The 12,784-nt window shown below is 43.0% G+C and overlaps 1 protein-coding gene across 3 annotated transcripts in view; it reads left to right on the plus strand.

Moving 5' to 3' along the window:
- pknox1.1 (pbx/knotted 1 homeobox 1.1) overlaps positions 1-12,784 on the plus strand; it is a 103,636-nt gene that overhangs the window by 50,245 nt on the left and 40,607 nt on the right. For all 3 annotated transcript variants that reach the window (XM_060833889.1, XM_060833890.1, XM_060833891.1), the window contains one exon: positions 5,670-5,840. In XM_060833889.1, coding sequence (XP_060689872.1) covers positions 5,670-5,840 — 171 coding nt within the window. The remainder of the gene's footprint in view (positions 1-5,669; positions 5,841-12,784) is intronic.

Below are 12,784 nucleotides of genomic sequence, written 5' to 3' on the forward strand. Positions count from 1 at the left end.
TTTTTTACCTACATCATTGGTACCTATGTGCACCTCAACAAGTGGATGTTCATCCTACCCCTTCAGAATGTCCTGCAGCTGATCTGAGACATCCCTGACCTGTGCACCTGGGAGATAACGTACCATTCCAAGTCTCATTTTTTATCACAGAATGACCTATCTATTCCCTTTACAAATGAATCCCCTATGACTATAACCTTTCCACTCTTTTCCCCGCCCTTCTGTACAGCAGAGCCAGCCACGGTGCCGTGTACCCGGCTACTGCTGTGTCCCTCTGGTGAGCCATCTCCCCCAACAGTATCCAAAATGGTATTCCTGTTTTGGAGGGAGATGACCACAGGGGACATTTGTACTGCCTTCCTGCTGTTCCTCTACCTTTTGGTCACCCATTCCCTTTCTCCCTCAGCAATCCTAATCTGCGGTGTGACCAGTTCACTAAATGTGCTATCCACGACATCCTCAGCATCATGGATGCTCCACAGTGAGTCCATCTGCAGCTCAAGAGCCATCATGTAGTTTAACAAGAGCTGCAGCTGGATACATTCCCTGTATGTGAAGGAGTCAGAGACATCAGCAGTGTCCCTGAGCTCTCACATTGAGCAAGAGGAGCATGACGTGGACCTGAGATGTTCTGAGAAGTCTTTACCAATCAATTGGTTAAAAAAAATAGAAAACTTTACCTTATCAACACATCACAGTCTTTTTTTGGTTAGAGGAGGAGGACTGGTAAGAGAACCTAGACGTGTAGTGTCTTGGGTTCAGCCACTGTCCAAATATATCAGTTCACTCACCTTCCCAGAACACAATTGGACCGCTCCCAGTCAGCTCCTCGCTCTCACCGCTGCTACAAATGTAGTTCACTCTTTACTGACATTGACGCATCAAGAGGATCTGATGACTAAACAGACCCTCATTATATTTCAACAGAAAGATCTTGAGACAGTGGCCTTTCCCCATTGCACCTTGACAGCAGCTTTAGTGCATCCCTCAGGGATAGAACTGCATGGAAATGCTAGCCAGTAACATTTGGTTGAGGTCAACTCTTTGCTTTAGGAGATCACCAAGCTTTGGGCAGACCAAAGAACGTCTTCAATGAGTTAATGGTTCTTCAGGTGCAGTCAGTGTTTGTCTTGATGTGTGTCCCGGGAAACAGACTGTGGAGCACAGAGTCCTGCATCACAGCTGTTCGAGATAAGTTATGACTCAAACCACTGCATCTCACCTCCCAGACTGCTCTTGCAAAGGCATATTCCAGAAGGCAATGCGTGACCACTCCGCATCTCCCTCACCAAAGCCACGACCATGCGATGGTGCAGAGAGTCCAGGTATACATGAAGGATCGAACAGGCAGTGCCCTTCTCATCACCAGACAAGTTATGCCTTGATGTTTGTTGAAAAGTTTTGGTGATGAGAATTCTGCCAAATGATTTTGACAGTCTCCTCAGGGAACAACCTGGCAGATCCACTGTCTCATTTTCACACAGGATCACAAAGACACTACGCACTGACCACTGCCTGATGGAACAAAGGGTCAAAGATGTTTTTCTTTGCAAAGTTCTCCAGGAAGAGCAGATGATATGGAACAGCCCAACTACTTGGAGCATTCTGCAGCCCTGACGTCAGATCCATCCTTTGCAATACCGGGATCAGAGAGAACCTCAGTACATAGTAATACTTGGTGTTTGCATTCCAAGGACCTGACTCTCACAAAGGTAGTCATCAGAATGAGGGTGGCATTGGGTACATTCTCTTCTTCTTCAACAACCCCCACCCCACCCCCACTGCCGGTAGTTCAGTTCCCAAAGAACGTGGCCTTGCTCTTGCCTCGATTTACTTTGATTCTTGAAGCCAGTTTGAACTGGTCACACATGCTCATGAGTCTGTGCATTGAGAGCAGATCGAAGCAGAATATGGCAATATTATCCATGTATAAGGAGGCTTTTACCTGCTGGCCCGCCACTATTTGGAATAGTCACCCATCTCAGGATAGCATCCTTCCTGATGGACTCGGCAAATGGTCTGTACAATACACCAACTAGGTACGAGAGAGGGCAATCGGCTTGATTCCAAATCTGAGCGGGAAGCTTTGTAATTCCTACCTATTGATTAAAACTGCACAAACAATGTTGGTGTACAACAGTTGGATCCAATTGCAGATTCCTTTGCCAAAGCCAGTTTTGGAGAATATGTCCCTCAGGTAGGTGTGTGGGATCTCGTCAAAGGCTTTCTGCGATTACATCCCTGAGGAGCGTGAGCCTCTCCAAGATCTTCCTGCCCCAGTGCAGCACAGGCTTGGTTGGGATGAACCACTAATGGAAACCTAGAGTTGGTAAAATGTGGAGCTTGAAAAAGCACAGCAGGTCAAGTAGCATCAGAGGAACAGGAGAGTCGATGTTTCAGTTCAGCACCCTTCATTAGGACTCATGCTTAATAGAAATATGCTCATGTTTCTTCTATCCCAACCTGAAACGTTGACTCTCTTGCTCCTCTGATGCTGCCTGACCTGCGGTGCTTTTTCCAGCTGCATACTTTATTGACTCTGACTTTCTAGTATCTGCAGTCCTTACCATCTCGAAACACATTCTTGAGTGGGTAGACCTGTCTGGCCATGGCCAGTGATATAATCACTAGGCTGTTCATCTAGAAACCCAGTAATGTTCTGGGCCTGGGTTCAAATCCCACTATGGCAGATGATAGAATTTGAATTCTATACAAATCTGGATTTAGAGTCTAATGATCACCACAAATCTATTGTTGATTGTTGAAAAAAATCCATCTAATTCACTAACCTGGCCTATATATGACTCCAGACCCACCGCAATGTGGTTGACTCTTCACTGCCCTTTGGGCAATTAGGGATGGGTAATATTTTTAGAAATATCTGATACTGCTCCTGGCATGTGAGTGGGATAAATACTGGGCCATGAGGTTGCAGATTGTGTTGGAGTACAGTCCTGCTACTGCTGGCCCACAGCACCTCATGAATGCACTTTTTTGGGTTGGTAGGCCTATTTGAATCTGTATCATTTTTCACAGTGGGAGTGATGGTGCTTCACAGAGTATCCTCAATTTGAATATGTGGCTTCATTTCCACAAGAAGTGTGCAGTGGGTTCTCCTCCCGATACAGTCGGAGACCGAAGCATTCATAATTTACATTCATGAGATGAGGTTAATTCTGCTATTCCCTTTTGTTGGACCCAGTCTGGCAGTTATGTCTTTTAGAACTCAGCCAGTTCAGGAAGTAGTGTCTTCACTAAGTTTCGGTGATGTACTTAGTGAGGTTTAGAAGGAGGAGGGGAGGATCTTATTGAAACTTACAGAATACCAACAGGCCTGGTTAGAGTGGATGTGGAGAAGCTGTTTCCACCACCAGGAGAGACAAGAACTTGAGAGCACAGCCTCAGCGAAGGGATGACCCTTTAGAACTGAGTTGAGGAGGAATTTCTTCAGCAGAGGGTAATGAATCTGTGGGACCCATTGCTGTAGAGGGCTGTGGATGCCAAGTCACTGAGTGTATTTAAAATCGAGACGGATAGGTTCATGGTTAGGAAGGGGATCAAAGGTTATGGGGGAAAAGCAAGAGAATGAGGTGAGAAACATCAGCCATGATCGAATGGCAGAGCAGACTCGATGGGCTGAATGGCCTAATTCTGTTTATATATCTGTGGTCTTATTCTCTTATAGCAGTGCTACTGAGCTACTTTGTATTGAACATGGGAGACCCCAGTCCCCAGAATATTAGCCTGGGCCTCTGTTTATTAGACTAGTGACATTACTATTAAGAAGGTACATGACCTTCATCGGCCGGGGGGAGGGGTAGAGTACAAGAGTTGACAAGCCATGTTGCAGCTGTATAAGACCCCTGTTAGGCCACTTTGGGAATAATGTGTGCAGTTTTGGTCCACCACACTACCAGAAGGAAGTGGAAGCTTTGGAGAGAGTGCAGGGAGGTTCAACAGGATATTGCCTGGTCTTGAGGGCAATGGCTGAGGAAAGGTTTAAAAGACTAGGATTGTTTTCACTGGAGAGATGATGGCTAAGAGGAGACCTGATAGAGATCTCCAAAATTATTAGAGGAATAGATAGAATGGATAGTCAGAGGCTTTTTTCCACGGTTGAAGTTTCATTTACAGGGGGACACGGGTTCAAGGTGAGAGCTGGGGGGTGGGGGGTGTTTATGGGAGTTGTACAAGGGAAGTTTTTCATGCAGGGAGTGATAGGTCCTCATTCCTGATGAAGGGCTCTGGCCCGAAACGTCGAATTTCCTGTTCCTTGGATGCTGCCTGACCTGCTGTGCTTTAACCAGCAACACATTTTCAGCTCTGATCTCCAGCATCTGCAGACCTCACTTTTTACAGGGAGTGATAGGAGCCTAGAAAGCACTGCCAGAAAAGATGGTGGAAGCAGGCATGTTGACTACATTTAAGAGGCATCAGAATGATTACATGAATAGGGAGGGAATAGGGGGAAACAAGCCAGATAAGGGCAGGAGGCTTGGTTTTTAATTTATTCATGGCATAATCATTGGCACAGACTTGGAGGGCAAAAGGGCCTGTTCCTGTGCTGTACTTCTCTTTTATTCGTTATTACACTGACTCCTCTCCTCACTGACATAAATAATAACTGGAGTAGAAAAGAATGATTGTACATTTAATTTACATTTTTAATTAGTGCACAATTTCTTCAATAATCAGAACTTTTGATACAGACTGAGACCATTCAACCTCTCATCTTTGTTCAACTGCAATCACAACACTGCGTAGATATTTTAATCAACCTTTCCAGACATATTGTGAACCTTGAACTTCAGGCCAAAATATGCTGCCCACTCTAATCCCCTTTCATTTCTTGTTCTTAAATTCCATGATTGACTCAGTTTCAGGGTGAATTACATATTCTGATGACTTTGCATGAAGACATTCATTGTCACCTCCTCCTTACAGATCTGCAAAAGTGGAAACAATCTTTCTCTATTTACTCTTAATCACGGATCTAATAGAATCCTCTTCAGTGACTAGAATCATAAAATCCCTACAGCGTGGAAACAGGCCCTTTGGCCCACCAAGTCTACACCGACACGCTGAAGAGTAATCTACCCAGATGCATTCCTCTACTGTGTTGTCGTATATTTACCCCTGACTAATGACACATCCCTGAACAATATGGGCATTTTAGCATGGCCAATTCACCTCACCTGCACATCGTTGGATTGTGGAAGGAAACCCGAGCACCAGGAGGAAACTCAAACAGACACGGCGAGAATGTGCAAACTCCACACAGACAGTTGCCCGAGGCTGGAGTTGAACCCGGGTCCCTGGTGCTATGAGGCAGCAGTGCTAACCACTGAGCCACCATGACTACTCATACCCTTTTTCAAAACAAAAATCTGTCTATCTGTCCATTCTCTTTCAACTTGGGAGTTTTGGCTTTAAAACATTCCATCTGAGAGATGTAATAAGGAGTTAATGACAGTAATTGCTTCATAGAAGTAGGTTGTCTGCAATCTAAATATGAAGGCAGTTTCTTGGAAGATTTTGTAAATATTGCAGCTGATATTTAATTTTGTCCCAATTAGAAAGTATTCACAGACCTTTACATAAATTATGACTGGCTCAGATTTATTGTGCTTCCTACTATTTATTTCATCTTTCCTTTTCACACTGTACAGATGGTGAAAGCAATCCAAGTGTTACGTATTCATCTTTTGGAGTTGGAGAAAGTTAATGATCTCTGCAAAGATTTTTGTAACCGTTACATTGCTTGTCTGAAAACCAAAATGAACAGCGAAAACCTATTGAGCAGTGATCCAGGAGGTCCTTATGCATCTGTTCAAACACAGGTAATGAATGGTGTCTCCTCTATAAACTGTTTTTTTGCCCTTGTACAATCCACCATTAGGAACTTATCTTAAGATCTTACGTTTTGCCAGTGTTTCATTTATCACTGATTAAGGAAATGATTATCCAGAAAATTGCTGTTACTATTGCAGGATCTTTAACTGAAGCAGACAATATTAAACTTTGGGGACTAGACATACAATGAATCAGGAGCAGGAGAAGGCCACTCGGGCCTTTGCATGTATCTTGCCATTCAATAAGATCATAGCTGATCTGATTACTCCAACTTCTTGCAGATCTCTGGAGACCTTTCATCTCTTGCTTGTCAGAAATCTATCCATCTCCGCCATAAAAATATTTAAAGACACTGCTTCCAGCATTTTTTGTGGAAGAGCGTTTCAAAGATTCACTCCCTCCATGAGAAAAATGTTCTCATTTCTATCTTTATGGGTGATGTCTTACCTTTTAGACAGTGACCACAGATGGAAATATCATCTCCACATCTACTCTGTCAAGACCTCTCAAGATGTGGAATATTTTAATCAAGCTGGCTCTTTCCTCAACTGTAACAGATACAACCCTGGTCTGTTGAATCTTTCATCAGAAGACAATCCACCCATTCTAGGTATTAATCTGGTAAACCTCCTTTGAACTGCTTTCAGCACATTTACATCATTCCTTAAATAAAGAGACTGATGCTGAAGACAGTACTCTAGCTGTGGTCTCACCAGTGCCCTGAATAATTGAAGTATAACATCCCTACTTTTGTATTTATTTCCCTTGCATTATATGTTAGCATTGTATTAGCGTTCTGCTTATTTGTTGCACCTTTTTCCTGGCCTTTTACAATTCATGCCATAGGCCACCAGGATCACTCTGCATCTCAGAGCTCTGCAATTCTCACCATTTTTATAATATGTGAAGAAGGTTACCTCAGAATACAATGATATCTTGATCAGATGGGCCAGTGGGCTGAGGAGTGGCCGATGGAGTTTAATTTAGATAAATGTGAGGTGCTGCATTTTGGAAAGGCAAATCAGGGCAGGACTTGTACATTTAATGGTACGGTCCTGGCGAGTACTGCTGAACAAAGAGACCTTGGAGTGCAGCTTCATAGTTCATTGAAAGTGGATTGTGGGTAGAAAGGATCGTGAAGAATTTGTTTGGTATGCTTTCCCTTATTGGTCAGAGCTTTGGGTATAGGAGTTGTAGCTGTATACAAGACATTGATTCAGCAATTTTTGGAATATTGCATGCAATTCTGGTCTCCCTCCTATAGGAAGAATGTAATGAAACTTGAAAGTGTTCAGAAAAGGTTTACAAGGATGTTGTTAGGGTTGGAGCTATAGGAGAAGGCTGAATAGTCTGGGGCTATGTTCCTTGGAGCGTTGGAGGGTGAAGGGTGACCTTGTACAGGTTTACAAAATAATGACCGGCATGTATAGGGTTAATACTATCTGTTTAGTTCAATTCTGAGTGGCCCTATCACAGGAAGGATGTGGAGGCTTTGGAGAGGTTTACCAGGATGCTGCCTGGATTTGAGGATACAAGCTATAAGGAGAGGCTAGAAAAACTACGGTTGCTTTCTCTGGAGCGGCGGAGGCTGAGGGGAGATTTGAAAGAAGTTTATAAAATTATGAGATAAGGTTGATGGTCAGAATCTTTTCCCAAAGCCGAAATGTCTAAAATTAGGACATGCATTTATGGTAAGAGGGGGAAAGTTCAAAGGTGATGCAAATAGCAAGTTCTTTGCAAAGGGTGTGGTAGGAGTCTGGAATGCGCTGCCAGGAGTGGTGGTGGAAACAGATACATTAGGGGCATTTAAGGGACTTTTGGATAAGCATATGAATATGCAGGGATATGTCGAGTCGAAAAGTGTGCTGGAAAAGCACAGCAGGTCAGGCAGCATCCGAGGAGCAGGAGAATCGATGTTTCAGGCATAAGCCCTTTATCAGAAATGTTTGGGGTGGGAGTCCGTCCCCACTGACATCATTTAACACAGCCCCGCCAACCATGTCACCACCCTTATTTATCTCTCAGCCCCCTGTTCTGTTCTGTATCTCCTTCATAATTTATGTTCCTACCTATCTTTGTGTCATCAGCAAATCTACCAGCCATGCCTTCAGTTCCATCATCCAAGTTATTTACATAAGGTGTAAATATTTGTAAGTATTTCCACATCACCCAGTGCATTTGCTAACCGTTTATGCTTACCCTGTGCCAGCTAACAGGAAGCAATCTTCTGTCCATGCCAACACGCTGCCCCTTACACCATGAGCTTGTAGTTCTGCAGTAACTTTTGATGTAGCAGCTTATGAATTGTCTTCTGAAAATCAAAGTCCAGTATGGTTTCCCCTTATCCACAGCATACATTCCTTCTTCAAAGAATTCCCATAACTTGGTTGAACCCATGATTCCCCTTTCACAGAACTATCTTGACTCTGCCAGATTACCTTGAATTGTTCTAAGTGCCCTGCCACAATGTTTTTAATAACTTGTTGATACCACCTCCCCAGAATTTGTAATTTTCTTGAGTACCTTCTTCCCTTTCCACTTCCTAATTTGTAGGTATTTCTGGGATTTTACTTGTTTCCATTATAGTAGGGACTCATGCACATACCTGTTCAAATCATGTACCATCTGCTTATTTGCTGTTGGTAATTCTCCACACTCAATTTCTACTGGATTAATGCTCACTTTATTCTTTTTAAATACTCTGAGAAACTCTCACTATCCGTTTTTATATTTCTAGGTAGATTCTCTGTTTGATGCAGCATTTGCTGTTCTAAGAAACTATCTTGAGAACGTTCTCTGAACTCCTCATCAAATGCAACCTTTGCCCATTTGATTTTTCTAGTTTAAAACACCCCCATGATTCTCACCATAACTTTCTGACAAGCTCTCGTATTTCTTCCTTTATACTTCATCCGATCATGTGGCTATTGTTAGGACATCTGTAAAGCTCCTCCCACAAATGACTTTTTTGCCTTTATTACTTCTCATCTCTCCTTAAAGTACCGCATTATAGTTTCTTGAACTTGCGCTAACTCTCTCAACTGGACTAATCATATCCTTTATTAACAGAGTTGCCCATCCACCTTTTCCTGGTTTCCTATACTTCCTAACTTCTTGTATCCTCAATATACAGATCCCAATCTATGGCATTCTGCAGACGTGTATGTCTCTGCAGTGGCTCTTAGATCATGCTGATTTATTTCTGTTTGTGCCAATAGCTTGGCTGGTTTGTTTTGAATATTATGTGCATGCCTTTAGTTTAGGTCTTTTATTAGGTTGTAACCTCAAGCCTTATTTATTGATTTTCTTTTTGGAAGGAACAGAGAGTACAAATCTGTTGTGGTTTATTTATCATTTTCCATATTAATACCTTTCTCTCTTGCATCATCTCTACTCTTTGATCTTCCACATCTCCCAGATTTAATCCCTTACTTTTTCTATTTAGTTTAAAGCCGTGTCTGCACCCCTAGTCATTTGGCTCTTCAGAAGACTGGCCACCAGCAAGGTTCAGGTGTAGACCACCCCAGTGTTACAGTCTTTCTCCAATGCTGGAGCTCTCTTCCACTGCACTAATCTTGCAGCCACCCATTCCTTTCTTTAAACTGACACTCTTATAGCTATCAAATATGATGAGGTTTCAGACATGGTTTGCCTTTAAGTAAGGTATTTCAGTTTGTAAAGAGATGAAAAAGACAAGGCTTGTTTTCTTTGCGGCAGAGACGATTAAACAATGATATAATTGAACTATTCAGAATAATAATGACTTGGTTTGACAGAGTGCAAAAGGATTGCGAATGTTTTCGTTGACCTGGTTCATAATCAGAGAATATTGATTTAACCTAATTGGCATAAAAAAAGAGAAGGAAGATAAACATTTTCTTTACGAATACTATCATGATTAAAAAAACACATGATGGAGATATCTTCAGTAGTAACTTTTTATAGGGAATTTGATAAATACTTAAAAGGGACAATGTACGGAGCTATGGTGAGGGAGCAGGAGTGGGACAAATTACATACAAAGTCCTTAACTGCGCCTTGTATGATAAGTCCTTCATCCCTGGGACCATATTTGTAAACCCCCTCTGGACTCATCCAATGCTTATACATCCTTCCTTGGATATGGGACCAAACCTTCTCTCAATATTCCAAATGCAGTCCGACAGGAGTGCTAAACAGAACAAAAAATAAAAGAGAAGTACAGTGCAGGAACAGGCCCTTCAGCCCTCCAAGCCTCTGCCAATCATCATGCCCTGACTAAACCAAAAAACAAACTTTTTGCCCTTGTTCAGTCCATATCCCTCTATTCCCTCCCTAATCATGTAACCATCCAGATGCCTTGTAAATGCCGCCAACGTGTCTGCTTCCGCCACCTCTTCTGGCAGTGTGTTCCAGGCTCTCTCAGTCCTGTAAGGAACCCATGGGGTCTAAGCCAAGTTGGCAACTGGATCCGAAATTAGCTACCAATAAGGGGCAAAAAGTGATGGTGGGGGGTTGTTTTTGTGATTGGATGCCTGTGACCTGCGGTGAACCACAGGAGTCAGTGCTGGGTCCCACGCTGATTGTTATGTCAGTGAATGATTTGGATATGAATGTAGCAGGTGTAATTAGTATGTTTGCAGATGAAATGAAAATTGTTATTGATAACAAGAGGATGATCTCAGGCTATGGGCTGATATTAATCAGCTGGTAAATCCCAGCAGAGCAATGGCAGATGGAATTTAGTTCCATCTGATAAGGGCAAACATAGAACTTTACAGCGCAATCCAGGCCTTCAGCCCTCAGTGTTGCACCGACCTGTGGAACCAATCTGAACGCTATCTATCCTACACTATTCCATTTTCATCCATATGTTTGTCTAGTGACCATTTAAATTACCTGAAAGTTGGCGAGTCTACTACTGTTGCAGGCAAGGTGTTCCACTCCCCTACTACTCTGAGTAAAGAAACTACCTCTGACATCTGTCTTATATCTATCACCCCTCAATTTAAAGCTATGTCCCCTCATGTTAGCCATCACCACCCAAGGGAAACGACTCTCACTGTCCACCCTATCTAACCCTCTGATTATCTTTTCTGTCTCAATTAAGTCACCTCTCAACCTTCTTCTCTCTAATGAAAACCGCATCAATTCCCTCAGTCTTTCCTCATAAGACCTTCCCTCCATACCAGGCAACATCCTATAAATCACCTCTGAATCCTCTCTGAAGCTTCCACTTCCTAATGTGGTGACCAAAACTGTACACAATACCCAAATGCAGCCACACCAGTATTTTGTACAGCTGCAATATGACATAGAAAGTAACAGCGCAGTTACAGGCCCTTCGGCCCTCAATGTTACACCGACCTGTCATACCAATCTGAAGCCCATCCCACCTACGCTATTCCATGTACGTCCATATGCTTGTCCAATGACGACTTAAATGTACTTAAAGTTGGCGAATCTACTACAGTTGCAGGCAAAGCATTCCATACCCTTACTACTCTCTGAGTAAAGAAACTACCTCTGACATCTGTTTCATATCTATCGCCCCTCAATTTAAAGCTATGCCCCCTTGTGCTCGCCGTCACCATACTTGGAAAAAGGCTGTCCCTGTCCACCCTATTTAACCCTCTGATTATCTTATATGTCGCTATTAAGTCACCTCTCAACCTTCTTCTCTCTAATGAAAACAACCTCAAGTCCCTCAGCCTTTCCTCGTAAAACCTTCTCTCCATACCAGGCAACATCCTAGTAAATCTCCTCTGCACCCTTTCCAAAGCTTCCACATCCTCCTTTCAATGTAGAGACCAGAACTGTACACAGTACTCCAAGTGCGGCTGCACCAGAGTTTTATATAGCTGTAGCATAATCTCATGGTTCCGGAATTTGATCCTTCTATTAATAAAAGCTAAAACACTGTATGTCTTCTTAACAGCCCTGTCAACCTGGGTGGCAACTTTCAAGGATCTGTGTACCTGGACACCGAGATCTCTCTGCTCATCTACACTAGCAAGAATCTTACCATTAGCCCAGTACTTTGTATTCCGATTACTCCGACCAAAGTGAATCACCTCACACTTGTCCGCATTAAATTCCATTTGCCAGCTCTCAGCCCAGCTCTGCAGCTTATTTATGTCTCTCTGTAACCTACAACATCCTTCGTCACTATCCACAACTCCACCGACCTTAGTGTTGTCTGCAAAGTTACTAACCCACCCTTCTCTGCCCTCATCCAGGTCATTTATAAAAATGATGAACAGCAATGGACCCAACACCGACCTTTGAGTACACCACTAGTAACTGGACTCCAGGATGAACGTTTCTCATCAATCACCACCCTCTGTCTTCTTTCAGCGAGCCAATTACTGATCCAAACTGCTATATCTCCCACAATCCCATTCCTCCACATTTTGTACAATAGCCGACTGTGGGGAACCTTACCGAGCACCTTGCTGAAATCCATATACACCACATCAACCGGTTCACTCTCATCTACCTGTTTGGTCACCTTCTCAAAGAACTCAATAAGGTTTGTGAGGCATGACCTACCCTTCACAAAACCGTGCTGACTATCCCTAATCAAATTATTATTTTCTAGATGATTATAAATCCTATCTCTTATAACCTTTTCCAACACTTTACCAACAACTGAAGTAAGGCTCACTGGTCTGTAATTACCTGGGTTATCTCTACTTCCCTTCTTGAACAGGGGAACGACATTTGCTTTCTTCCAGTCTTCTGGCACTATTCCTGTAGACAATGATGATTTAAAGATCAATGCCAAAGGCTCGGCAATCTCCTCCCTGGCTTCCCAGAGGATCCTAGGATAAATCCCATCTGGCCCAGGGGACTTATCTATTTTCACACTCTGCAGGATTTCTAATACCTCTTCCTTGTGAACCTCAATCCCATCTCGTCTAGTAGCCTGTATCTCAGTATTCTCCTCGAC

The sequence above is a fragment of the Hemiscyllium ocellatum genome, chromosome 12 (genome assembly GCF_020745735.1).
Source record: "Hemiscyllium ocellatum isolate sHemOce1 chromosome 12, sHemOce1.pat.X.cur, whole genome shotgun sequence".
NCBI classification, from domain to species: Eukaryota; Metazoa; Chordata; class Chondrichthyes; order Orectolobiformes; family Hemiscylliidae; genus Hemiscyllium; species Hemiscyllium ocellatum.